This window comes from Plectropomus leopardus, chromosome 22 (assembly GCF_026936395.1).
Source record: "Plectropomus leopardus strain MGB_pleo_1.0 chromosome 22, ASM2693639v1, whole genome shotgun sequence".
NCBI lineage: Eukaryota > Metazoa > Chordata > Actinopteri > Perciformes > Serranidae > Plectropomus > Plectropomus leopardus.
In genome coordinates, this window is record NC_142197.1 from 3,280,326 (window position 1) to 3,307,972 (window position 27,647).

Genomic DNA, 27,647 nt, shown 5'->3' on the forward strand with positions numbered 1-27,647 from the left:
GGAAGGCTGCTGGACCTCTGATGGACTAACTGGTGTCACCTGTGTGAACTCTGCTTTCTCCTTCAGCTGCGTCACCTTCATGTGCTGGTCAATGTCTCCATCATGAGGACACACGGTGCAACAGCTGCAGCGTCACCGCTTCACGTGAACAATCACATTTCCTCACCAGGGCAGTAAATTTATCAGATTTTAGTACTCCACATCCTACGGAGGCTTTTACAAGTAGTTACTAAATATATAACTAATTATATAACTACAGTTTCAAATAAATGAACAAAAACATACACAATTAAATGCTCAAATAAATATGAATTATACAATAAAATACAATAAAGTCAATGAATAAATAATCATCCAAGTAAATGCTTAATAAAATAAATATTAAAATTCATGATTTAAAGAGTAAGTAAATAATTATGTAAGTTTATGCTTCATGAATGTATAATTGAATGGAGAAATGCTTAGATAAATTAGTAAATAAAAATCACATACATTGATGGTTAATAAGTAGTTATAAAATAAAAATGCCCAAATAAATGAAGAAAAATAAATATTTGTGATTTAATGCTTGTCACCATAAATAACTTATTTTAAAAAAGGAGACTAATATATGTTATATGTGTGTATTCATTTACACATTTGTTTTTAACATTTGTTGTTTTTATTTATTTATCAGGATATGAGTTAATTTACTCATTCCCACATTTAATTATTTCTGTTTTTCTGTAATTTATCCACAAGTTAACTTGCTGCAATGAAGCCTCTTTTTTTTGTCTTTCCCAGATTTAAAAAAACCTTTTTTTTCCTCAGGAGACACATCGACTCATCTCAGGTGTAAATGATAAAATTAACGACGGCTGACATCCAGCAGCTCCCGCTGGTGCTGATCGTGCTCATGTAGCCATCGTTAACGTTATTAGATTCACCTGATTTTTCTTCTGTCACGAGTCTGCGTGTCTACTATAACAAAACCAAAAGAATTTAATTCTCACATGAAACACAGGATTTATTATTGTTAATCTCCTTTAGGGCAAAAGCTCAAACTGTTTTACTCCTTTATGTTCAGACAGTTAATGTTCAAATACTTTGATGCTTGTTTTTATTTTAAAGTCATGATGGTTAAAATTAAATTATCACCAAGTTCAGCATTTCTTTAATTCTGGTTTCTTTAAACTTGGTGAGAAACAAAACACTCAGTTAATAAAAAATCAATTTTTTAAATTGACACACGTACCGTATTTAGTTTTACTGTCAGTTTTTGGTTAATAATGTTCTTCCTGTTATTTGTGTTTTTATATTCAAAGGGATTTGCTGTATTTGCCATTATTACTGTGAAATCTACTGCATATATATATATATATATATATATATATATATACATATATATGTATATATATATATATATATATATACATATATATGTATATATAGTTGATTTTGTATTGCACTTTTAAAAAGGGGGTGAAATTATGACAAAACGAGACAGCTTTTTCCATTCGATTATTTTTATTTTTTCCCGCACAAAATGAAAAACTGCTTTTAGTAGAAGGTGTTTGGTCTCTTGGTGGTGAAGCGGGGTTTGTGCTGGCGACGCAGGACCCTGTGAGGCAGGGGGAACTTGATCTTGGAGTCCTGCAGGAGGAAGCAGACAAAGAAACGTTTCAGAAACTTTATTTTAAATCTGTATAAAAAAAAAACAAAAACAAAAAATTTTCTCAAATCTGTCGCCAGTTTCTGAACCGCCAGGTTTGAAGATGGAAGCTGGAAATCTGGAAGAGGAATCTGGCTTTTTTGTCTGGCGGGTTTTTTAAACTGGAGCTGACAAACGTGGAGGCAGTCCAGAGAGAGACCCGCTGACCGCACCGAGGGGTGAAAACACGAAGAGAGACTCACGTGGAACTGCTTGATGGCAGGTCTGCGACACTTGTTGGCAGCGATGACCTGGACCTTCATGATCTGGATGGAGTGGGCGCGAGCACGATGGCGAGCTCCCATATCACGATCTGATGGAGAGAAAGACACGAGGCGTTTTAACAACCGAGCTTTAAACCAACATAAATAAACCATAACGACGTACCGTTTCCACGACAACTGAGCAAACTGCAAATAAGACGGAAGGATGTGGTCAAAAACTAAAGAAACACCAAATACGACCAAGAATTTTACCTGTTTATTTATTGTTTGTACATTTCAGTGTGTTTTACTAGACACTATACTATTATTATTATTATTAACATTTTAATCTTTTATTTGTAATGCTGTCCTTTTATTTTCATTTATTTATTCAAATATTAAATGTATTTGATTTTTTTATTTTATTCATGTTTAATATGATATTTATTTATTTTCATCTTTTATTTTTTGGTTTTATCCGGCCTCTGGTGTTTCCTCAGTTCCAGGTTTTAATGAGTACGATTATTTTAGCTCTTTAATTAATTTTGAAGACTCGCTGAAGACTCTGAGGTAAATGAGCTCAGGCTGCAAACTAATGATTTTCACTATCAATTCATCTCTTTTGTTTTTTTTTCATTAAACTTCCCACAGAGTTGCAATAAAGGGATATAAACAGCTCGACTTTTATCACAGATTTCAATATCAGTTCGTCTGTTTTGTTTTTTTTAATTAAACAGTTATTTAGTGAGTTGAGTGCCAATAAAAAAATAAGAGACAAATTGACGACGCGGCTTCTCGTGTTCCTGCTGATTATTTTGTCAGAAAAACCCTAAAAGCATTTCAGCTGGAGCAAAAGTTCATTGATGGAAAAGGTTGATGTTAGTTTAATTGACTAAGTCAAACTAAGTAAAGGCCGTGTTTCACATCCTTTTTGTCTGTTAAAATAACTGGTTTGGATTAACACTTGCAGACTCTGTTATTCGGATCATTTTGCAGGATTTCATCTTCCAGACTCGTCAGGACTTTCAGTCTTTCTTGTGTGTTTTATTTAGTCCTTGTGAAGCACTTTGTGATCTGTGACTCATCTTGTGTTTCAACTCGTTCTGATGCTGTATTTATTTATCGTTTTCTTATCATGTCTATTGATTTGTACCAAAAAAACCCAAAAAGTCACATTCCTTGTGTGTGAAAACCTACTCGGCAGAAAACAGGATTCTGATTTCATTTTGTTGTCTCTGCCTGGTGTGCCGACCTGTTCCTCTCTCAGTACCTGCAGTAACCTCACGTTTGACGAGGTGTGTGTGTGTGTGTGTGTGTGTGTGTGTGTGTGTGTGCGTGTTGTGTCTGAACACTCACAGCATTGAGTGACGGCTCCAGAGGTGGTCAGGTCTCTGTACTCTCTGTACATGTTGTGGGTGCCGCTACGGGAGTCGTAACGCAGCCAGATACCAAAGTTCTTCACCTTCAGAGGGGTTTTCTCGTGGACCTGAAGGGGTTAAACAACAACAAAACCTCAGTCGTTCCACACTTAAAAAAAACAGTGTTCAAAGTAAACAGATAAACTGGAAGCTGCAGAGGTGGAGAAACAGGGTACCAATGTCTAATTGTGATGCAACTATTCAATACTTTTACAAATATTTAAGATATTTCGTCTTTTTAAGACTCATTTCCTGCCGCTGTGAAAGTGTGGGATCCTAAAAAAAAGTCACAAAAATCACTTCACTACCACAACTAAAATATGTTCTAAGTTTTGGCATCAAATGCAGCCGATCACCACTTTCAACATGTCGTCACTTTACCTACTTTTCTGCACATTTTCTATGTAGCGCCTCAAAACTAAAAAGCACAAGAATAAAACGTCACTCAGTGGCAGCAGAGTTTTTGCAGCTGAAGGCTCGATGGATCGAAGACTTTTTTAAATGTCACTCAAATTTAAGTGAAAGACCAATTTACTAAGAACCAAAACTGACCATTTTATTTTGCCCAAGTGTATACTGTAACATAAAAAATGACTTTTTTGTCCAGTGAAAAAGTTATTTATGTCAAATGTTGTCAAACGTTGACATCGTGTCTTCAGAGTGGAAGACAGCGATCACATTATTTCAGCCTCGTGTTTCTCAATCAATTATTTAACAAATTATAAATAAATAAATAAAAAATAGATGTTACCACAGTTTAAGATTTTAAGATGCAATGTCAGAAAGAAACGGTGCCTAAAATCATTCTTCCAAAGTCTCAGGATTTTAAAGACTTTTTAAAGCCTTATTTTTAGATGAATGAATTCAATGCCTTTGTAGACTTTTTCAGGGTCCACAGGAACTCTGAGTGGCGTTCACGTCCCTAAAAAAAATAACTGAATCTTTTAAGAACCCCGAGCCTCCAGAGAAAGTTCAGTCTGATGATTATTTCTCAACGAGTGATGAGATCGTTTTTGAGAAATCAAGTCAGAAAAATAAGAGCACAACTGTGTCCTGAAAGTTGGAAATTTGTCAAAGTTCTGTATAAAATGACGTATTTTGAGATTCGATTTGTTGACCCTTGAATTCACTTTCAAAGGCACGGCAGCGTCAGAGAAAGGCGACAAGGATCAGTTTTCTGTTTGCACACCAGACAAAATCATACCACTGACATGATATGGCCTTTGGGTTTGGGTGCATGTTCGCGATGTTTTTATTATTGTGCTACAATATGAACAGGAGGGAGGGGACATTAAACTCATGTGTCCTCTGTCCCCTCGTTGTTCAGAGACTTGCCAAATAAAAAATTAAAAAAAATAGGGATAATAGGGATTTACAGTGTGATTAATGCACCTAAAATATAGTTTTTTCCGTTTCTATAATTTTAAACGTCTGTTTTAAGTGCCATCACTTACATCATGTTATCTTTTATGAAAATTATGTTTTCAGATTTCAAATTGTTGATGCTTCCTGTTCTGTCTCTTGCTGTCCTGTGGGACAGTAAGGGTGCTAGACTTATGCGAGTGGCTGATTTGGGGAACTTTGGGAATTATTGGGCTGAAAAATTGTGTATTTGTTCAAAGTGTTCGCTCTTGGTGCCTGTTGTCACCGCCTGTCAGCAGGCGCAATTTCATTTGATTCATTCAGTATAAAACCATTTAAGCAACAAAGTTACACTATTTCATTGATCTAAAATCATGACGTAGAAAACAGTGAGATTTTCTATTTAGATTTGAAGATACCGCTGATTTGAGGCAACTGATTACTGCCGGACTAATCCAGCCGTGGCCTGTTTCGTAGATTATGTACCTATTTGCCTTTTATGTTTTGTTGTTTTCAAGGTGAATTTTTACAAAGAGCACCGATATCTGATCATAAGACCGACTGCAGACTCAAAAACTGAAGACCGAAATTTGTTTTCAAATACTCTAAGTAGCATGTGATGGCTCAAAAAGCAGATAAACTCAACACCTTTGTAATGACAGACTTGCAAAACAATAATGGAGTCAAATCTCAGCACTTTAGACTCTGACAGATAATCCTGACTGGAAACTAAACAAGTGATCTTTGTCTGCAGAGGCTTACCAGTCCACAGTAGACGGTCTCTCCAGAGGCCTTCTTCATCTTCCTCAGCTGGGAGACGAAGTACCAGAAGCGGGACTTGGCCACGACATGGTTGGGCGCGAAGATCCTCATCCGGTACAGAGGGGGGGCAGGGTTCTTGGCAGAGGGCAGCAAACGCCCAATGACTTTGTACTCCCTAAGCTGTAAGCAGAAATGAAGCGTGTTAGGATACAGGTGCATCTGTAGAGTGCAGTCGAGCGTATGTAATGGAAACGGTGGTGTTTTAAGGCAATTTGTTGACCCTTGAATTCACTTTCAAAGGCACGGCAGCATCAGAGAAAGGCGACAAGGATCAGTTTTCTGTTTGCACACCAGACAAAATCATACCACTGACATGATATGGCCTTTGGGTTTGGGTGCATGTTAGTGACGTGGATGTTCCTCAGCTTAAATATGAACAGAAAGAGTATTAAAATCCTACGTGGATTTAGTGAAAACTGATTTTAAAAAGGTAAATGTTACCATTTGTGGTGTTACATTTCCTTATTTTCTTACATTTCCTAAAGTGATGCAAAACATATAAAATATGTTCCTATATTGGATATTGTATACACTCCTTTAGAAAGAGAACATACTTTTGTTTTACCCAGAAGATTAGCGACTGTTATTAACTATTCCCTCTGAAGGTGAGCACATTTTCAATAACGTACTTTGTTTTCAAGCTGTAACATTCGGTTACTTTAGATGTTTGTATTTCACACTTCAACCTTTTATTTTAATGCATTAATTACACATGGCCACTACTTCCATGCATCCCTTCATATGCACTATATTAAAAATACTTTTCAATACTTCATTTAATACTTCATGTTGTACATTGTTGTTAAAAGTATATTTTTTGTTGAACGTATGTTTTTCAATTACATTTTAAAGTACAGCATTGGAGAGGAATAGTAAATAAAATTCTGCACGATTTACTCATATTTCAGTGTGTGATGAATAAAAATAATATTTTGTTAAAGTAATTATAATAAGACTGAACGTATTTTTGACAGTTTCTTGAACGAATTTATTATTTTAGTATTATTAGTGATTTGCCGTTTCTTTCTGCATTTATATTATGACAATCGTTTACACTATAATGCAGTGTGGTCTCACAAAACTATACACAGAACTGAAGCTACAATAAATATTTCCTGTTTTTTAACCAATAAACATTAGTGATGACATGTTAAGTCTTCTGCAAAAACTAGCATCTCTGACAAACTAACCTGACAGTGACCCTTAATATGTTTCTAAAAACTAAATTTTAGAGACACTATAATAATGCAAGCGCCTCAAAATAAACAAACTGTTGTACTGCGTTGAAAAAAATAACATTTTTAGGGAACACGGCTCCGGGAAACGCACTTTAGCACCGCGCTAGCTGCTAACGTTAGCTTTGATTGGAGCAAACCTAGCTAAACACTAATCATGCGGTTAAGTAACTAAACAATTTGGAGTACATGCGACTAAAATAATATCTTCAGGGACTTTTAATCTGTCAAGTAAATATCTATTATTTCGTACGGGGCTCTAACGCCGTCACATTTCAGCCTAACCGTCGTCCACATGGTGAAGCGGACGCCATGTTGTAACCAATGTTCCGGGACAAAATCACTCAAAATAACAGTAAAATGTTGACTTTTTGTGGACCTTTAGACATAAATGAGACAAACATAATCTTATGAAGCGACATCGGGTGATGTAGTTCGTGTTTTGTGGGCAGAAATTGGTAAATAAAGAGTTTTACGTACGGTGCCGGACGCCTTCATGGTGTCTCTCGCTCACTGCCACAGTAAAAGAGGAAGCACGAGGGCGGAGAGTGCTGACGTCAAAAGGACAGAGGAGCGCGAGGAGGAGGGACTTCCGGCGGCTGCTGCCTGAAGATGGTTTAAGATTCCCATAATACATCCATGCCTATAATACATCCATGCCTATAATACATCCATGCCTGTAATACATCCATGCCTATAATACATCCATGCCCGTAATACATCCATGCCCATGATACATCCATGCCCGTAATACATCCATGCCCGTAATACATCCATGCCCGTAATACATCCATGCCCATGATACATCCATGCCCATGATACATCCATGCCTATGATACATCCATGCCCATAATACATCCATGCCCATAATACATCCATGCCCATGATACATCAATGCCCATGATACATCCATGCCTATGATACATCCATGCCTGTAATACATCCATGCCTGTAATACATCCATGCCTATGATACATCCATGCCTATGATACATCCATGCCTGTAATACATCAATGTCTGTAATACATCCATGCCTATAATACATCCATGCCTATAATACATCAATGTCTGTAATACATCCATGATTCAGAAGAGATTTTTTTTTTTTTTTGCTGTAAAAAGCTTTGTTTTTTTTTTTTAATTGATCATTTTCAAGATACACAGTACATTGCACAAGAGTAGGGTATATTAAAAAAACGGAAAAATGATTATTTTAGTCTTAAGTCGGATTCGGAAGCGATAAAAGGTATCGCCTGCACACTGCTGTTTAAGACAATATTTCAGTACTGCTCGGATCTTTGTCAGGTCAAATGTTTGAAAAGATGGAACCACACCTATATTTATTCATAATGCCAACCAACAGAGTGACGGGCTCTATGCTGACAGGTGTGGTTCACCATCTGAAGCATCCAGTTCAACAACTGATAATCAGCAATTAAAGAGACTACATTTAAAAAAAAAAAAAAAAAAAAAAGAAAAAATCCACAGGGAAAGAAAAACTGTGATGTTAAGGCCATATTACAAAACATAAAACATATTTCAGTTGATAAAAACGTTAGATCAAGAATCTATATATCAGAATTAATCTTCATATCAAAATACTTTATACTGAAATCCATCATAAGTCATTAATGAACATGACCTACTTTCAAAATTGCATTAAATTAAGGTTACAGGGTTAATACAAAAAAATAAAAAATATATCATGCTCCAATAAGGGAAAATAATCAGATCAGATTCCAATAAAGGAAAAAAATGGGCATATTTCAATAAATTAATAAAAATCTCAATGAGGGGAGACACACACTTATTAACAAAAAACCTCATTATACTAATACACAAATTTGCACTTTGTACTGTGTATTTTTATTTATGTATTTGTTTTTTAATTATTTCTTGCTATTTTCTGTGTTATTTTATTGTTACGTTGCTAATCACTTTATTTTCTAATCACTTTAAATGATTTGCTCAGATTTCAAGGGGTTAAACTGTAGACAAATAATTTGCATTTTGATAAAGGTTTCCCAAAGAGTGACAAAGGGTTTTATTTTTATGTCTTTTACATGTTTAACAACTTTAAAGTAGAGAAACAACATTAAAAAGTCTGAGAAATGTTCCTTTAACTTTAATCAATCACAAACTAACTTCAGCCTCGTGAAGGTAAATTAGCATTAGCAGCTAATATGTAGCAAACATTTATCGTCGTGAAAATGAAAAAAAACCCCGTAAATAACACGGAATATATAACACATAATACTATATATTCTAAATTCTTTTTTTTTATAATTAATATTAATATATGCATATTTAATTAATATTAATATATTTATGTTTTTTACGTCGACGGTTGGGCGGATCGCTTCCTCTGTGACCCGGATGCTAACGGAGTGGACACGCCGCACCGCTGCTCCTGTCGTGTGAGTCCGGCCGACGAGCAACTGATTTCTGGATGATTCTCCGCGGCTCCACGATGAGTTGACCGGGGAAGAAAAAACGTTGACTAATTAAGTTTTCATTAAGGTACGTCGTACACATTGTACTGTTTGTTTTTATCGTGCGTTTAGCGTGATAAAAAAGGGCTAACGTCAGCGGAGTTTGTCATCGTGAGATTTTCGCAGCGATGATGTGATTCAGGTAACGTTACCGGAACGTGATAAACAACGATAAAAATACATTTAAACTCGTTTTATGTGCCTTAAAGCGTCAATGTGGACTTTAACAAAAGAGCGTAGGTGTTGACTGAGGTTTTATTGTTTGTTAAAGTGTCGAAATTATAACAGAGCTCGGGAGCTAGCATGCTAACGCTAGCTTGAGTTAGCAGCTATTTTGTGTGTTGGGGAAGTTGTTAGCATGTAGCACTGCGGTGTTAACTTTTTAGGAGTGGTCCGACAATCACCCACAACCTAGGCCATGCTTGATGCCATTTAACCGCCTGAACAACCAGCATGTGTGTTTTTATTTATGTTGTTAGCGGTATAAATGTGGCTGAAAGTGTTGACGCTGTGTTGCATCATGTGGTGCAGATGAGCTGTCATTGTTCATCCTCTGCATCCTCTGTAAACACGCGACATAATACAGGTTTAAGTTAACAACAGCTGTCAGTGGTGATTCGTCATATTTGAGGCATTTCTGGCATCAACAGGCACGCGTGATAACTCACTTCTCGTGTATTAGTCAGCTCACCTGGATGACACTTTTTGTCATGTAACCAGGTCACAGCAGCCATGTTGTTCACCTGAAAATAATCTGACTTATTTCCAGAGGTGGAAGAAGTATTCAGGTCCTACTCAAAGTAAGAATACCCATTGTGCAGTAAAATATACCATGTTAGTGTTTAAGTATTATATATGATGTCTTTGGATTAATGTTCCTGCTGTAGATGATTAGATGTGCTCATTTAAACTCTTTTATATACTGTTGGGTGGTTTAACTACAGCATTGCATCATATTTTACAGCAGTGATACTCAGCTTATGGCCCATGGGCCAAATCTGGCCCCCAATAGGGTGCTGGGTGCCCCCCCAACAGTTTTCTAATTCTCAATAAAAATAAAGTGATTCACACTGGGAATTTTTTTGCACTTTTAGTAAACATAAGTTGCCAGAGAGCGTGAAACAGCATCAACATAAAACATGCTTATCAAAAAATATGCCAATGTTGAATCCTCCACATCCCTGACAGAGATCCTAGTTAAGCCTCTAATGTCCTGAAAAACAAACATCCTAAAAATTGTCCTGAAGTCCTAGAAATGTGGTCAAATTCTAGAAACATCATTAAATCCTAGAGACATCTCAAAAAATGAAGTGTCTGAAAATTTTAAAAATGTCCTAAAATCCATGAAAAGTCCTTCAATTCCTACAAACATCCTTAAACCCTAGAAAAGTCTTAAAATCCTAGGAAAGTCCTAAAATCTTAGAAACATGCTTAAATTGTAGAAAAGTAAAAAAAATCCTCAAAGTCCTAAAATCCTACAAATGTTGTAAAATCTCACAAACGTCCCGAAATCCTATAAAAATCCTAAAATCCTAGAAACCCCATAAAATCCGAGAAGTATTCTTATATCTTACAAACATCTTAAAATCAAAGAAATGTCCTAAGTAGTAGTAGTAGTATTTTCATGCATACATTTGTGTGTTAACGTGATAAATAGGATAGCAGGGGTAGTAGAGATGAATGCTTTTGGTATATTTGACCTCATTTGTTTTCCTTCTCGTCACCAGATGAGAGAAATCTGCCTGCCAGCAGCAGAGAGGAGTAAAACAGCCTCGGAGGAAAGCTAACCCACGAATGGCCTGCCAGTCTGTCGCTGCAATCATGGACGAGCAGGCCCTGCTGGGGCTCAACCCGAACGCCGACGCCCGCTACAGGCAGAGGGTAGGACGCTGCTTTATTTTACTGTTTGGATTTTTCTCTCTGTTTAACCAAAGAACAACAAGGGCCAATAGGGGACCACTAAAGGTCACTAAATGGTTAATCTTGCCACAGATGGTAGTACTCAGCGGTCAGATGTGAATGGATATTTTTGATAACAAATTTTTCCCTCTACGTTTTGGCCTTTCTTTCACTAAAACAGAGTTTTTCTTAAAATAAACACAGCTATGAAGGTGGAGAGTTTTAAAAACTCTTGTTTCTGTGTATCAGTGTGGAAAAGTTCATCCATCCACACACATAATGTTGCTTTGTGTGATGAAAATACACCTGAAACAAAGATAACAATGGCAGACTACCAACTTGTTAATGTAACATGTACCAGAACATGTTCAATTAAGAATGGGAGAAGAAATAGCTGTCAAAAAATCTATAAATGAATAGATAATTAGCTGCCATCGTTTGTGTTAAATTAACCACAGCTACTAAATAATTATTTATTTGTGTATATATATATGATTGTATTATTTATATATTTGTTTAAGCATTTGAAATCATTGTTGCCATCTCATGTCAACAAAATGTCAAACAGAAAAAGAACAAAAAATAAAGTGAAAAACAGGCTATCAATGATCCATAAAAATAAGACAATTAAAAGACCAGCTATGATACGCCCTGACATTGGCTTCACAGTCGTGCAGCAATGCTTTGAAACAGCCCCGGGGAGCTAATGAGCACAACTTAAAGTATTTCTGCAGAATAAAATGCATGGAGCTGCACACTTTAAGCCTCTTTTGCCAAACTCCGTACAAACTAGGTATAGACGATAAAAACAAGTTCTGTGAACAGAAAGCATCGTCATTCTTGACTGCAGTTTCGGGGTCAGGTGCTTCTGTCATGTTGTATATCAGGTAGATTAAGTAAAGACATCTGGACCCTAAAACTGAAGCAGCTAAAGGGAATTCAGACATCGTTGATTTCATTATTTCCACCTGCGTTTTTTCTGCTGTGACATGTTAAATGTCCGTATTGGGCAGTGACCAGTGGGGCTGTATTTGATATTTAGTTTGCATGCACAGTTGTGCACATAATGAAATACATTTTGATAAAGTTCACACACCTCTGACCCCTGCTGCCCCTTACCAGACACATTGGTGCTTTGGTTTTAATGGAAATGTTTTGATGTGGTGTTATTGATATTTTTTGCTGTAAATGTTAACTGCAATGTAATTTTAAAACCAAACATCATACGTTGTACGTACAGTTTTCTTGTACTCGCTAACGCCAGTTTGGTGTTATTTGCCTCTGGCAAGATTTTTTTACATTTGTGTTTTAGCACCTTCGATGTTCACTGGAAGGAGTCCAAACTGAATACGTTTTTGATCTTAAATTTTTTTTAACTGAAATGATTTTTCTGCACCGTCTTTAGGTCATCTCTCTGGCTCTGGGAGGGGTTTTAAATAAGTATTATTGATGTGTGTATTTTTCAGGCTATGGCATACTTTGAGCAGCTGAAGGAGTCTCAGGACGCCTGGGAGGTTTGTGCCGAGGCCCTCGCTAAAGGAATTTACAAGTGAGTCCCATAACACAGGATTTATATTTTATATTTCTTAAGCTGATATCACACATGCTGCTCTCATAGGGAATGATTTTACCCTCTTTTTGTTTCAGATGTTTAAAAACATATTTTTATCTGTTTGATATTTTCAGTGACGACCATGTGAAGTTTTTCTGCTTCCAAGTTTTGGAACATCAGATAAAGTTCAGGTGAGAAGGAGGCGGCTGATGTGTTCTGCAGAAACACGGATTCGTTTTTATGTGAATAATCTCATGATGTTACTGTCGTTTGTGTTGCAGACACGCTGGTCTGAGTGCAGTTCAGCAGCAGCTCATCAGAGAGACTCTGATGAAGTGGCTGCAGTGTCAGGTACCGCACCTCATGACGAGCTGGAAAATACTCGACCTTTTCACTGTCTTATTTACATTTCAGATTTTAGTTTTTTTTAAAAGAAAGTATCAAAGATGCAATTTAAAAAAAAAATCAAAATGTCTAAATTGAAAACCGAAAATACCAACCAAATTAACGAATATTCTAAAAGCCGAAGATTTGGGTCCAGCATTACTATTTATAAAATACCTCAAAAAGTTGCTGTAACCGAGAATCCACTGCAGACTGATGTTTGTTTTGTTGTTGTTTTTTGTTGACTGCAGCTGATGAATGCCCATCCGGAGAAGCCGTTCATCAGGAATAAAGCGGCCCAGGTGTTCGCCCTCACCTTCGTCATGGAGTATCTGACCCTGTGGCCCAAGTTCTTCTTCGACATCCTGTCCCTGGTGGGTCTGAACCCTCATGGCGTCGACATCTACCTGAGGACGCTCATGGCCATTGACGCTGAGGTGGTGGACAGAGACATCCTCCACTTACCTGACGTGAGATACTCTTCGATTACTTGTAAATGTTGTAACTTGAGCTGAGAGACTCCTCTGGCTAATTGGACTGAATCTGTCCTTCAGGAGACCCGTAGAAACACCTTAATCAAAGACCGCATGAGGGAGCAGTGCATCCCCAGCCTGGTGGAGTCCTGGTTCCAGATCCTGCAGACCTACCAGCAGTCCCACCCGGAGCTCACCTGTCAGTGTCTGGAGGTGGTGGGAGCGTACGTGTCCTGGATCGACCTCAACCTCATCGCCAATGACCGGTCAGTCACCTCACTCAGAAACACGAGAAACAAGCTGCCAAGGGAGTGATTTTAATGAAAAGATGCAGAGATGCAAGTTTTGATCCAAAGGAATAATTTTCGTTATTTTTTTTTTTTAAGTGCACAAAATAAGTTGCATTAAGAGAGTTTTGCACTGGGATGCCAGTAGCTTGGCTGGTAGAGTGGGTGCTCCTGTCCTCGCTGCAGCAGCAAGTCATGCCCTCCCCCTCCCCCTTTCACGCTTTAGCTTTCTTATCTTCAATAAGGCAAAAGCCAAAAAAAAATCTTTAAAAAAAAGAGAAATTTTTGCACCAAAGTCATGTGAAGAAAGTTGCAAAACCAGTTACACGTGTACCAGAGTTGCAAAAAGAAAGTTATTTGCTAAATTTCATACAAAAGTCACATTAAGGAAGTTGCTTACAAAAGTGGCATAAAAAAGTTGCGTACTAAGGGCGTATGTCAAAAAGTTGCCTATTGTCACAAAGAAACTTGCTTACAAAAGTGGCATAAAGAAAGTTGTGCACCAGAGTTGCATAAAAAAATTGTTTAACAAAGTCTTGTAAAGAAAGTTTCATAGGAACATTGCATAGCAAATTTGCATAAAGAAGGTTGCATTAAAAAAGTAACAAAGAAAATTACATAGCAAAGTTGGTTACAAAAACCGCATGAGGAAAGTTGCCTACCAGGTCTGCATAAAGAAAGCTGCATACAAAAGTCACATAAAGAAAGCTGCATACAAAAGTCACATAAAGAAAGCTGCATACAAAAGTTGCATAATAAACAATAATGATAACAATCACTGAAGTAATTGGTTTTCTTTTGCAGACGGTGTGTGAAAAAGGCAGCGTTGATTACAACAGACTGATTGCAGGCAGTTTTTAGATAACCTGATATTCACATGTTTTTGTCCTCCGTGTGTTTTCAGGTTTGTGAACTTGCTGCTGAGTCAGATGTCTGTGGAGGAGCTCAGAGAGGAGGCCTGCGACTGCCTGTTTGAAATAGTCAACAAAGGGATGGACCCCGTGGACAAAACCAAGCTGGTAGAGTCTCTGTGCCAAGTCCTGCAGTCTGCTGGATTCTTCAACGTGGAACAGGTTTGACTTCACCTGTCAGCTCTGCTGTAATTTAATATCGAGAGTGACGTGAGAAATAGAAAAGAAGAGTTAAATAATGAGAGTTAGTGTTGTTGTGTAACAATTTTGAAGTTTTCCAATGAATGGGAAATGACAAGATAACAACAGGAAAGGTATAATTAATACAGCCATTTAATACAACCATGTTTGCATTATTTATACAGCATTAACAGGTTTATATATTTTATATTAAAGCATTAATGTGATTTAAGCTTTATCCTATCTAAATTTGAATGTAAATTTCTGTAAATAGTTATTTTTATCATGTTATTTTCTGTTTTTTCTTATGTAGGTGAACTGGTGAAATTCATAACTAGCTTTCTAAAAATGCATGTGGTCATGTTTTTTCTTTATTCTTACATTCAAAATATAAGTGAAAATATAACTTTTAACATTGGACTTGACAAAAATAATTTAACTGCACAAAATGGACCAAAAAAGTATAATAGATTCTAGTTGGTACTTTAGCTAGAAATACAAATTACTGTAAATTGGGCTGTACTTTTCATATTATGCCACAAGATAGAAATTCTGATTATTGAAAAAGTAAAACTTATGAAGTAATTTTACCCTATTTATAACTTTTTTTCTTTGTTTTTTCTTGAATTTAATTTTTTACTTTCATGGTTAGATTTCCACTCATTAAATCCATATATGACGGTGTTGAAAACACTGTGCACGCACTCTGCTGCAGGAAGTAAAACTCCGGTCGGTTGTTTGTAGGTCAGTGCAGATGTGAGAGATAAGAGGTTCAGGTTTTCTTCAGAGCCACATGTTTATGTTCACACCCAGAGGTCACACGCGCTTCCTGATGCCGTTTATTTTCCTCTTCCTGTCCCGTCAGGAGGAGGACGTGGACTTCCTGGCCAAGTTCTCGCGGCTGGTGAACGGGATGGGTCAGAGTCTGGTGCTCAGCTGGACCAAACTGATCAAGACCGGTAACGTGAAGGACTCCGCGGAGACGCTGCAGGCCGTGGAGAACAAAGTGCCGCTGCTGCTGCAGCTGCTGGTGCACGAGGACGACGACATCTCGGCCAACATCGTCGGCTTCTGCTACGAGTACCTGCACGTCCTCAAACAGGTGAGGACGCTCCGCCGGGACTGATCAGAGGCCAGGAGGCCAACGAAATCCTTGGAAATGATGGATTTTAGAAGTTTAGTTCCAGGGACGCCATGAAAATATCAGCTGTAGAGCAGAAATAATTGATTAATCATTCAAGTGATAATTCGTCACTTTTTACACAAATGTCCAAATATAATCAAAACATAAGATCCATTAAGCATGCGCCCTGGGCAAGAGTTTTCATGGAAATATGATGATATTTTCAAATTCTGGAAATTTCCAATTTGTCGAGGGCTCTGTTACTTTAGGTCATTTGTTAAAATTCTAGAAATGTTGTAAAATCCCAGAATTCTCCTGAAATCCTAAAAAAAGTCTTAAAATTCAGTAGATGTCCTAAAATCCTTAATGCGTTCTGAAATCCTAAAAACGTCCTGAAATCCAAAAAATGTTTTTGAAGTTCTAGAAATGTCCTAAAATATGAGAAAAGTCTTGAAATATGAGAAATGCCCTAAAATCCTTGAAACATCCCTAAAACCAAGAAACGTCCTGGAAACAGAGAAATGTCCTGAAATCCTAGAAACATCCCTAAAACCAAGGAATATACTTGAACCAGATTAATTTCCTAAAATCCTAGAAATGTCCTAAATTCAGTCATTTTGCCATAGTGGTCCCCAAGCAAAGCGAGCTGAGTGTCCCTGCTGTGGACCGACGTGCAGAACCAGTTAATATTTTCACGATGTGTATTTTGTTTTGTTTCTGCAGCTTCCTCAGCTGACAGACCAGCAGAAAGCAAACATTGAGGTGAGTCTTTAATTATAAATGATGCTGCCAAATATTTGATGGTACATTTGAGCTTTAAAATAATCAATACTCCCGCCGTTCCCTGCAGGCGATCATGCTGGCCGTCATGAAGAAACTGACGTACGACGACGAGTACAACTTTGAAAACGAGGTGAGTTTGTTTTAAATCAGCAGCCGACTGTCGTCTGTTTGACCCTGAGCAAGAAAACAGCGGCTCTGGTTGTGTTTTCAGGGAGAGGACGAGGCGATGTTTGTGGAGTACAGGAAGCAGCTGAAGATGCTGTTGGACCGTCTGGCTCAGGTGTCTCCCGAGCTGCTGCTGGAGGCCGTACGCCGAGTTTTCACCAACAGCATGCAGTAAGAACACACCTTTATTTCTTCATTCAGAGGGAAAAGATTCGCCAGCAGAGATGTTACGATGCATTTTGTTTGTCAGGAACTGGCAGACCGCTCAGTTCATGGAGGTGGAGGTGGCCATCAGGCTGCTCTACATGCTGGGTGAAGCTCTGCCTGCGTCCCACGGCGCCCATTTCTCCGGAGACACGGCGAAGACGAGCGCCCTGCAGGACATGATGAGGACGGTCAGTCACATAAACTCTCTTTATATATTTTCAGTCATTATCTGCTGAGATCCACTTTGTGGCCAAAAGTAAACAATAACATCATTTTTTGTCTTCTTGAATCCTCAGCTGGTGTCCTGCGGTGTGAGCGGCTACCAGCACAGCTCCGTGTCTCTGGAGTTTTTTGAAACGGTTGTTCGATATGATAAATTCTTCATCGTGGAGCCTCAACACATCCCCAGTGTTCTGGTCAGTGAGTCTGCAGCAGGTCAAAGAAAAGCTGCACCTAAGATCATTTAATCTTTTGTGTTGTTCTCTGGCTGAACGCGTTAAAAGCGGAGCGATGTTGTGTTCACTGTCAGATGGCGTTTCTGGACCAAAGAGGACTGAGACACAACAGCCCGAAGGTCCGCAGCCGAGTGGCCTACCTGTTCTCCAGATTCATCAAGACTTTACAGTGAGTTCAGCTTCAGTCCTCCAAGAATTAAAATAATAAACACCTCACAGTGCACAACATTACAACAGTTTGTTTTTTTTTTAATTATCAAAGGTGTTAATTGAATTTCATCGTAATTTTTTCACACTTTACTTAAGAAAATATTTACAACAACTGCACATTGTGACAAATATCTTGATAGTGATTTTGTGCAGACGAGATAAAAACATAAATATTTATGGATGTAAAGGGGAGCTCCTGTAGTTGTTTAAGTCTGAAATATTTTTCCGCAGATAAGATAAATGTGACAATTTTTTTGTTAACACAGTAATAACATTGTTTTTCAAATTTTATTTATATATTATATATTTACATTTTTTTCTTTCCCCTTCTGTCTGTAATTTTTAATTTATTGTCTTTATTTCTTTATTTATTTACTTTTTATTTTACCAATTTATTTTTCTTTGCTTGTTTGTCTGTTAGTTTTTTTTTTGTTTTTTTTTTTTACTTAATATGTATATATCATTGTGAACATGCTATTTGCACTTGAGATTGTACGGACATATTTGTTCAGAAAAAAACCCCAAATATATATATATATATATATATATATATATATATATATATACATACATATTTTTTTAAATGACAGTTGACATCTGTGACAGATTGTTGCAGATGCTGTTTTTTCCTGACTCTGCGTTGGTTTTGATGTTGTTGTTGTTGTTGTTGTCGTCGTGTGTTTACAGTAAACACATGAATGCCTTCATTGAGGACATCTTGACCAGAATCCAGGACCTGCTGGAGCTCGCTCCTCCTGTGAGTATCAACGTGTCGTCCTCCATCCATCACTGAGTGAAGACAGGAAGCAGCACTCTGTCAGTCCATACCTGTTTTTCTGATGTGATATCTGCATCACTGATGTGGATCTCCATCTGTCCAGGAAAACGGTTTCCTGGCGCTGCTGACCAGCGACGACCAGCTGTTCATGTTTGAGACGGCGGGCATCCTGATCGTGAACGGCGAGAGCCCCGTAGAGAGGAAACAGGCGCTGATGAGGAGCCTGCTGTTGCCGCTGATGGACGCTTTCCGCCTGCTGCTCGCCAAACTGTCGCAGGAGACGGACGAGGAGAGGCAGACCGCCCTCGCCGACTGTCTGAGCCACGCTGTTGGCTTCGCCAGGTGAGCAATGTTTTTTTTGTTTTTGTTTTTTTTAAATTTTTGTTATTTAGTGAGTCTAAAAGGGCAGTAACGGGGTATTGATGGGCGACGTTTATATGGGGGCAGATAGAGACAGAAATTTAGACAAGACAGGACAAAAAAGCAACATCAGGCGTGATCGTACTCTTACTGTTGTTGAGTGAAATGGGTCCTTTTACGTGTTGCAGGTCCATTAAATCATACCTTCCTATTTCCATCATTTGATTTCGCAATATTTCTGAATGTTGAAAGTCTTGACAGTTAATTTTCTGAAATCAAAGGCTGCAATTACTTAATCTAAATTCGTCGTCCCGTCTCTCAGTCGCACCAGCAAGGCCTTCAGCAACAAGCAGACGGTGAAGCAGTGCGGCTGCACGGAGGTCTACAGAGACTGTCTGCAGACCTTCCTGCCGGCGCTGAGCTGTCCCGTCCAGCGGGGGACGCTGCGCAGCTCGGTCCGCTCCTTCCTGCACCGAATGATCATCTGCATGGAGGAGGAGGTGCTGCCCTTCATCCCCGCCGCCTCGGAGCACATGCTGAAGGACTGCGAGGCCAAAGACCTGCAGGAGTTCATCCCGCTCATCAGCCAGATCACCGCCAAGTTCAAGGTACGTAGAAAAACTCGACACGCAGAAGGTATATCGAACAAGATACACGGATAACGAGCTGTAAGACCACAGAGGTGATTTAACAAGCTTTTTGTGTTGCCATGGCAGCGGCAGGTGTCCCCCTTCCTGCAGCAGGTCTTCATGCCGCTGGTGCTCGCCATCTTCGAGGTGCTGGCCCGGCCGGCGGAGGAGAACGACCAGGCGGCGGCTCTGGAGAAACAGATGCTGAGGAGGAGCTACTTCGCCTTCATCCAGACGATGGCAGGAAGTGGGATGAACGAGGTGATGGCCAATCAGGGTGAGTGAAACGCCGATCACTTGAATATTTGCTCGTTGTGATCGAACGTTTATTATCTGCTCTTATTTGTTCATTTGTTATTTTCAAGGCAGAACATGAAGAAAGGGCGCTAACGGGCGCAGCTAATTATTATGTTTTTTTTGTTTTGGTTTTTTGAGCGCGACCAGCGGCCCCCTCCAGCGTGTGGCGCTCTAGGCGACCTCTTATATCTCCTCTGCCAAGAACCGCCCCGAACAGTATATGTCCTCCCTGTTCACTGATGATCTAAATAAGTCGCTAAGTGTTTCTCCTGTTGTGTTTTTTTAAAACGACGCCACTGAGGCTCCGAAAAGCCGCTAAATAGCGATAAAGTCGGCACGTTAGTAGTCCTCTCCTCCGTCACTCTGGGACCTCAGATCGTCTCCTTCGTTTGTTTTTGGTCGTGGAAATGTTGTTTTATTGCATAACATCCGTAACAGTGTCTCCTACACTACAGCGAAAACACCGATTGACGAAAGTCTTGCCATTGGCGGGAAAAGGGTTAAAAAAGGAAAAGAAACAATGGGTTAAACCCTGCTGCTGACTGATGACATTTATGTTTATTATTATCGATTCTATTTATCGGCCAAAAATTGTATTATCGGGATTGTCGGTATGACGTCATAAGTCCCATTATCGGGCCGATAATTATCGTGCATCTCTAAACATAAATACTGCGGACTTCTCTGAGTCATCGTATGAATGTTTTGTTTTTGTTTTTCAGGAGCAGAAAACATCGAGCGAGTTGTGTTCACCATCATCCAGGGAGCCGTGGACTTCCCCGACCCCATCGCTCAGAAAACCTGCTTCATCATCCTCGCCAAACTGGTGGAGCTGTGGGGTGCGAAAAATTTAGAAAAGCATCAAACAAACTGCTTTAGATTAGATTAATAATAATAATATTAATAATAAAACTAATTTATATATCACCTTTCATACAGGAAATGCAGCCCAACTTTGTGCTTCACATCAAAACACATAAAAGACATAATAAAACCTGCATGTAAAAATAAAATCAAATCAGAATAGAAAACATTGAATGCATCTTCAAAAGGATAAAATCCACTTGATAATACTAGTAAAAGTCAGATAAAATAAGGATAAAAATTTAGTGCACAGAATGCATAGCAAAAAATGGAAAATAAAATATAACTCACTGACATTATTAATAAAATAAGCCTAAAAATATAGTATATAAAATTAAGGAAAACACAACATCTTAAAGATGTGCAGCAGATTAGATTAGATTTTATTTTTATCCTGGTCTGTGTATTTTTTTATGATTTTATTGATTTTATATTATGAAATCTCTAGGAGGTAAAGACGGCATGGTGGGTTTCCCCGACTTCATCTACAAACACATCGTTCCTGCGTGTTTCCTGGCTCCGCTCAAACCGACCTTTGACCTCTCAGACGCTCAGACAGTCCTGGTGAGTTTCTGTACCAGAATCCGGCGTACAACCGCCCGATTAAAACAGTTTCCATTAACGGCACCGTTTTTGTCTTTGCGTTTCAGACACTGTCAGAGTGTGCGCTCACTCTCAAAATGATTCATCTCAAAAGGGTAAAGACGGTTTTGTGAGAAAAGTAGAATAATGTTCAAATGTTCTTCATATTTTTGGATGTATGAGAGAGTTTCTTCCCACATGTTCAGCTGTGTGGTGTTTTCTTTCAGGGGCCGGAGTTCATTCAGTTTCTGCAGCACGAGTATCTGCCCTCTCTGCAGGTCTCACCTGAAATCTCACAGGTAAAACTTTTCTGTCACATGAAAACAGGAGACAACATTGACTTATTTCTTCTCCGGAGCTGAAAATGTGTGAAAAAAATCTGTTAAATATCTTTGACATCTTTTCATTAATTCTAATTTCCAGTGTTAAAAAAAAAAAAGTTTTCAAACTTTTAAAAATAGTTAAACTCTTTTGATGTCAGAATTTTTTAATTGCTATCTAAAGATAATGATGTACGTGACTCACTAAACTTTCCCGATTCAGTATGACTTTGATCTTATAAATCTACAAAAAGTCATATTTTTCTTATCAGAATTGTGACTTATTGAGTATGTTTGTCATATTTTTTACATAAATCTTTTTCTGAGTTAATGGAAAAAAATTAAATTTAACCATCCTGTGCTGTTAGTAAATCTCATTTTAATTTAGCACATCAAAATATTTTGGGGAAATTTCAGGTCAAACATTTGGCGTATTTAATAACTTTGTTGAATCTAACAATTTTGACTTAAAATGTCATAAATTCAACATTTAGTCAACAGACACGAGGTTTGTCTCAGTCAGCGTAAAATCTCTTTCATTTCTACAGTTCTACAATTGTAATTATTGAATAAGTCATATATATAGATAAGGCTAAAATCTAAAAAAAAATAATAATATTGTGGCTATGAAATAGAAAGATTTTCTGAAGATAAAACTGTTTTTTAAGTTACGAACTTGATTTTACAGGAACTTTGTCAAGTGCTTCAGCAGCCGGACAGCAAAGTCCTGAAAAACTACATAAAGGTACGAGTGTGTTTATTCTAATCAATAACGGAGCTGATTGTTTCTCTGTTCGTTTATTTGATTTATTGATGATTCTCTTCTGCCTGTGCAGGCGTTCTTTCAGCGAGCCAAACTCTAGGAAATAAAACTGGAAGTTCATTTTGGACTGAAAGGACACTCACAGGAAGTGGTCGTGCACGCCACTCACAATAACAACAACAACAACAAAAAAACGGACCTTAGCATAGGAGCTGCTTTTGCACGAACCCATAACAAAGTCTGTCTGGAGTCGGGACGTGGACAGACGCTCGGCGGACGGATAAATCCCTTCGGCCGCCGACGAGACGAGCTGTCCACGAGGACTAAAGGAGCTCGAGTGATGATCAGAAAAAGTTGAAGCCTTTGAGCGGAAAAGGCTTTTAGAGGTAAACGTGAATCTGTGGGAGAAAACGCTTCCTGTCTGGAAAACATTTGGTAATTATCCCGAAACCATCCGAACACCCGAAGCTTCGAAGTCGAACCGTCTCGTTAGAAACCACATTTCAAAAAATGCTAGATTTACAGGTTTATTTGGGCGATGTTGCTGCCACAGAATGGACAGAGAATAAGGGCTGAATTGTATTATTTTATTCAAAATGTGGCTTTTTTTTTTTTTTTTTTTTATATGTTGAGAATTTTAAGTTTGAAGTGAAACACTTTTACAGTTGAACGGCCTCAAACTTTCAGGTTTATTTCAAATCATCCACTGACTTTATTTCCCCTAAATACTCAATTTAACATAAAATGTTATCATCTTTATATTTGCTACCTGACGAGATGTAAATACTCAACATTTCAGCCCCTTTCTGATGAGCTTGCGATAAAATTGAAGACCTGATAAAAGTCCACGGAATATTTTTGTTGCCTGGAAATGTGACAAATATTTTTAATTTCAGATGGAAATGAACTTAAAATGGAGGAACAAAATGTAAATAAGAGAATAAGATGTTTAAAAATGTAAATAAGGTTCCTAGGTTTAGTTTTTTTTTTTTAATCTTCGTTCCCATCTGGAAACTAAATATGGAAGATCATTTCTGCCAGAAAAAAAAAAAAAAAAGGATGAAAAGTAAGAAAAAATGAAAATACTTGTTAAGCCAGTATTAGGAGATACTAAATAAAAGTCAACTTACTACAAAGAATTTTGACACAAATGTCACTTAGTATTGCATAATTGTGAGATTACAAGTTATTTTTTTCGTCATTTTGAGTGTCTAGTTCTATCTTCAACGATCTTGCAAATCTCATAATTTTGACTGAAAGAGTAAAACTTACTTTTGAAGTGGTAAAATTTAGTGCATCGGACTGACTTTGACATCTAATTTTGACAGATAAATTGTATTTGTGGGTTAATAAGTCATGACGATGACTTGCTATGAGAATTTTTTTTTATTTACCGTGATTTTTTTTGTAAAATACTTTTGACTTAGTCTTATTTTGATCTCATAATTTTTGCCCAAAAGAAATTTCCGACTTTATCATATCTGTTACTTCATAATTTGACTTTTCTAAATATCATAATTGTGACTTAAAGTAAAAATTACCTAGTAATACCTAGTAAATCTCAAAATCTTGATTTAGTATCTCAAAATGTTGACATGGTAGAGGTGAAAATATTATAGAAACAGTTGACTTATAATTTTGGCCTACTAAACCTCACAGTTCTGACTTTAAACATCTTAGTCATGCGTTCATAAATATGACTTATTTATGTTTTTCTTATTTTCAATCTACTTTTTTTTTTTTCTCGGCAGTGATGAACTTCCGTAGCAACACGTTAACTCATTACAAGAAACATTCATGTACAGCTCATGTAAAAAAAAAAGAAGAAGAAAGAAACAAAAAGATTTTGTCCGTGTATGGAAGCAGCTTGATTTTAATTTTGTATTCAAGCGTTTGTGACAATTCAGGATCATTGACTAATTGATTATGCAAACGCTTCATTGCGATCGATACTGTGAAGGAGCTGTAACGAAACCAATCGGTGTGAGATGATGAGATCGAACTGTAAAATGCGAAACTGTTTGATTATTTTTGCGTTTTCAACCGTTAACTGTACAGATGCCTCTGCTCTTCAGAATTTTGGATATTGTGACGCCCCATTTGGTTCTGTCTCATTGTTCGTGTCAAAGCTGCAGAAAAATATTTTCTGTTTCCACAGTTTATGTTTGGTGCATTCGTTGTAATTTGGTTTATCTAATTACAGCTTTAAATTTCTTATGTTTTCCCAGAAATTTTTGGAAAACCGCTGGAGAAAAGTGCCTCAAAGTGTCACATTTAAGTAAAAGTGGCCATAAAAACAAAGCTAGTTTCAAGTATAAGTCCAGTTGTTGTACATTTTTCAAATAGTCAACAAATCCCACAAAATTTAAACAAATCACAATTATATGGTTTATTTTTTTTATTGTTAGTTAGTCATTTACTGAAACAAGAGAAAAAGGTGGATTTATTGGACTATTTTCAGTGGTGGATTAATCCACAGTAGGAGGTGATTATAGTTGTATGGGTTTTTTAAAAATTTTGTTTATTGATTTTCTATTAATTACAAACGTTTAGACGATATGTTAGAGGTATCATTTTGTGGTTGGTTAGGCTGGGATTTGCTGACAAAAAGAAATATGTAGAATATCACCAAACTTATCCTTAAACTCACCAAACATATCCTTAATTATAAAACATTTTCTCATTTGCAACACGTTACTTAATTACTAAAATTAAAAAGCTCTTAATTTCATTCAAAAACCCCAACAAAATCCAACATTAACTTGATGTTTATAAAGCTGCAAAATTAAAGTCAGTTAAACTTAAATCGTAACCTTGGAGACAGAAGTTTGACAAAATAAAACTCAGTAAAGGTTCACTAAACGGCTAAAAAGGAAGAAGCTAACGAGGGGACCTTGAGTTAAGATGTTTTTGTCAAAACAGATTAAGCTAATGTTACAAAACTGTCCGAAAAAACCTTGTCTTGTTTTTGTTATTTCTGTAAATTGTCGTAAAAAGCAGGTTTTTTTGCTGTCTAGGTTCAGATAAGAAAATGGATATCAGTTTTTTTTCTCGGGTACAGTACGGATTTCAGTTTAGCTTAGCTTAGCACAAAGACTGAAAACGGAGGGAAACTAGCAAACTGCTAACCTAGCTAGAGGAATAGTTCAATGTTTTTTTAAGTTTTTAAGAATGAAATTTTGAATTGAATATCAATATTATATCTGTTTGTCCAGTACGGAGAAGAAATGTGGACATGGTTAGCTTAGCTTAGCATAAAAACTAAGCAGGGGGAAATTGCTAACCACATTCAAACAACACCAAGGATATTTTATTTAAATTTTTGTTTTGTACAATGCTGGGATGTGGTTAACCTAGCTTACCATAAAGACTTGAAGCAGGGTGAAAAGGTTAGCCTAGCACCATCAAGAGAGACAAATCATTTTCCTTTAAACAACTTCAGAGCTTCTTTGGTTAGCTTTGCCTAAAGATTTGAAGCAGGGGGGATTTGTTACCGTAGCTTCATTAAAAAAAATCACCTTCAAACAACTCAAAAGCTGTTTGTTGGACAAATTTTTCATTTGGAGTTAAGACATCGTTAGCTTAGCTTAGCTTCTTAACTTAGCTTAGCATAAGGACTGGTAGCAGTGGGAAACTTAGCGTAGCTCCATTAAAATTGAGAAAAAATCATTGTCAAACGACTTTAAGGCCGTTTGATTGACATTAATGTTTAATTTGGAGTTAGGACATTGTTAGCTTAGCTTAGCACAAGACTGGAAGCAGGGGGAAACTGTTAGCCTAGCTCTACCAAATGAGATAATATCTTAAACTGTTTGATTTACATGCTCTCTCATACAAAGTTAGGATGTGGTTGTATTAGCTTAGCATAAAAACCAAAAGCGCTAGGCTAGCTCCATCAAAAGATATTAACATCACCTTCAAACAACTCCAAACCTGTTTGAATTCGTAACATGGTTAGAGTTCAAAAACGGCTGACTAAGTAATACTTTAGAACTTGTTTGGGTAATTTGTAGTTTATTTAATTCATACACAAACAGAAAAGTTATTTTAAAAAAATCACAATTTGAGGTTTTAGGGGAACTGCTGGAACTATTTTATGCTAAGCTTGGCTAACCACGTAGATACTGTTCTTAATACACCCAACAGTGTATTAATATCTACTTGAATAAATAAGTAAGCACTTGCTTATTTATCATATAATATTTTTCTGAAATATTGAACTATTCCTTTTAAAATATTTTCAGTTTAGCCACAGTTTGGACTCCGTACGAATCTGTTACAACACTAAAGCACCGTCACACAGTCAGGATCATCACTTCCCCCGCACTTAATTCACCTGTTAACTTATTTACACAAAGTCAAATCAACTTGAATGACAGACGTCTCCTCACAAACACCTCGAATAATATTTTATTGTGATTGTTCGTCATCGTACCGTCGTAGTATTCACGCAGACACTAGAAGTCTTTTCTCCTCCTGCGACCCCACTAAAGTAGAATCTGCTGTTTTTTCGAAGAACGTGACAAATGAATAAAGGTTTTTGATGAATTTTCCAGGTTGTTTCAGTTTTTTTTATTTTATTTTCAGCAAACCGAGAGGAGAACTAAGGTTTCACAAAAAAAAACTTGCCAAATTGATGAATTTGTTCATTGATGGTGAAATGTGTTGAAATCTGGATTTCTTTTTTGTTTTGTTTTGATATGAAGATAAACCTGTTAGGAACATCTGTTAGAACCAATAAAGTGTTTACTAATCATAATATCAAAATTCCTGTTTTTTCTGATGTTTTTTTATTTTAGGCGAAAAAAAGAAAAGGCGGAGGTAGCCTGAGTATGATAATATAAATCAAGATAAAAGTTCAAAGGTACATTTAAGTGCAATACTTAAATACAAATTTGAGGTACTTGTACTTTGAGCTTTTTTCATGCTACTTTATATTTCTAATTTTCTCATTACTTTAATTTCTGATTTTTTTGCTCATTTCTTGTTAAGTTGCTCATTTACTTCTGTGTTTTTGAAAAAAAAATTCAGTCATTTTAGTACATTATTAACAGATTAAAGTAACTTGCTGCGTCCGGAGGTAGAAACGGTAAAACTTCACCGTCCATTTAAAAGTGAAACATATGAAAAACCTGCATTGTTTTCTGTTTTTAGTTTGTTACTTTTTAAATTTTTTTTTATTTCAGACATCTAACCAAAAACC

The 27,647-nt window shown here is 37.2% G+C and overlaps 2 protein-coding genes and 2 non-coding genes across 4 annotated transcripts; 1 reads left to right on the forward strand and 3 right to left on the reverse strand.

Annotated features, from left to right (window-relative positions):
• Positions 1 to 1,487: 1,487 nt before the first annotated feature.
• Positions 1,488 to 7,370, reverse strand: rpl18a (ribosomal protein L18a). The gene is made up of 5 exons (XM_042511278.2): positions 7,211 to 7,370; positions 5,436 to 5,615; positions 3,250 to 3,379; positions 1,894 to 2,003; positions 1,488 to 1,632 (listed from the first exon to the last, which is right to left on the reverse strand). The coding sequence occupies exons 1-5, from the start codon at positions 7,226 to 7,228 to the stop codon at positions 1,540 to 1,542; spliced, it is 531 nt and encodes a 176-aa protein (XP_042367212.1). The 5' UTR covers positions 7,229 to 7,370; the 3' UTR covers positions 1,488 to 1,539.
• Positions 4,420 to 4,551, reverse strand: LOC121961740 (small nucleolar RNA SNORA68). Its single transcript, XR_006107077.1, has one exon. It is a non-coding gene; the product is annotated as a small nucleolar RNA SNORA68 (small nucleolar RNA).
• Positions 5,706 to 5,837, reverse strand: LOC121961741 (small nucleolar RNA SNORA68). The gene has a single exon (XR_006107078.1). It is a non-coding gene; the product is annotated as a small nucleolar RNA SNORA68 (small nucleolar RNA).
• Positions 7,371 to 9,092: 1,722 nt separating the features above from the next.
• Positions 9,093 to 27,211, forward strand: xpot (exportin, tRNA (nuclear export receptor for tRNAs)). The gene is made up of 25 exons (XM_042511148.2): positions 9,093 to 9,250; positions 10,950 to 11,103; positions 12,588 to 12,670; positions 12,808 to 12,864; positions 12,955 to 13,024; positions 13,309 to 13,527; positions 13,612 to 13,796; positions 14,722 to 14,890; positions 15,774 to 16,010; positions 16,755 to 16,793; positions 16,882 to 16,944; positions 17,026 to 17,150; positions 17,230 to 17,374; positions 17,483 to 17,602; positions 17,716 to 17,810; positions 18,539 to 18,608; positions 18,733 to 18,971; positions 19,312 to 19,597; positions 19,706 to 19,895; positions 20,638 to 20,754; positions 21,228 to 21,343; positions 21,430 to 21,477; positions 21,589 to 21,660; positions 22,370 to 22,426; positions 22,518 to 27,211. Exons 2-25 carry the CDS (start codon positions 11,017 to 11,019, stop codon positions 22,542 to 22,544), a joined length of 2,916 nt encoding a protein of 971 aa, XP_042367082.1. The 5' UTR covers positions 9,093 to 9,250; positions 10,950 to 11,016; the 3' UTR covers positions 22,545 to 27,211.
• Positions 27,212 to 27,647: the final 436 nt, after the last annotated feature.

Excerpts from the sequence above, each read along its gene's own strand:
- rpl18a (XM_042511278.2), bottom strand. Across the intron at positions 3,380-5,435 it reads AGACCGTCTACTGTGGACTG|GTCCACGAGAAAACCCCTCT; the intron begins GTAAGCCTCTGC and ends TAACCCCTTCAG. Across the intron at positions 2,004-3,249 it reads TGGAGCCGTCACTCAATGCT|ATCGTGATATGGGAGCTCGC; the intron begins GTGAGTGTTCAG and ends TCTCTCCATCAG.
- xpot (XM_042511148.2), top strand. The coding sequence starts at position 11,017 with ATGGCCTGCCAGTCTGTCGCTGCAATCATGGACGAGCAGGCCCTGCTG. Across the intron at positions 12,671-12,807 it reads CTCGCTAAAGGAATTTACAA|TGACGACCATGTGAAGTTTT; the intron begins GTGAGTCCCATA and ends TGATATTTTCAG. Across the intron at positions 22,427-22,517 it reads TCCTGAAAAACTACATAAAG|GCGTTCTTTCAGCGAGCCAA; the intron begins GTACGAGTGTGT and ends CTGCCTGTGCAG.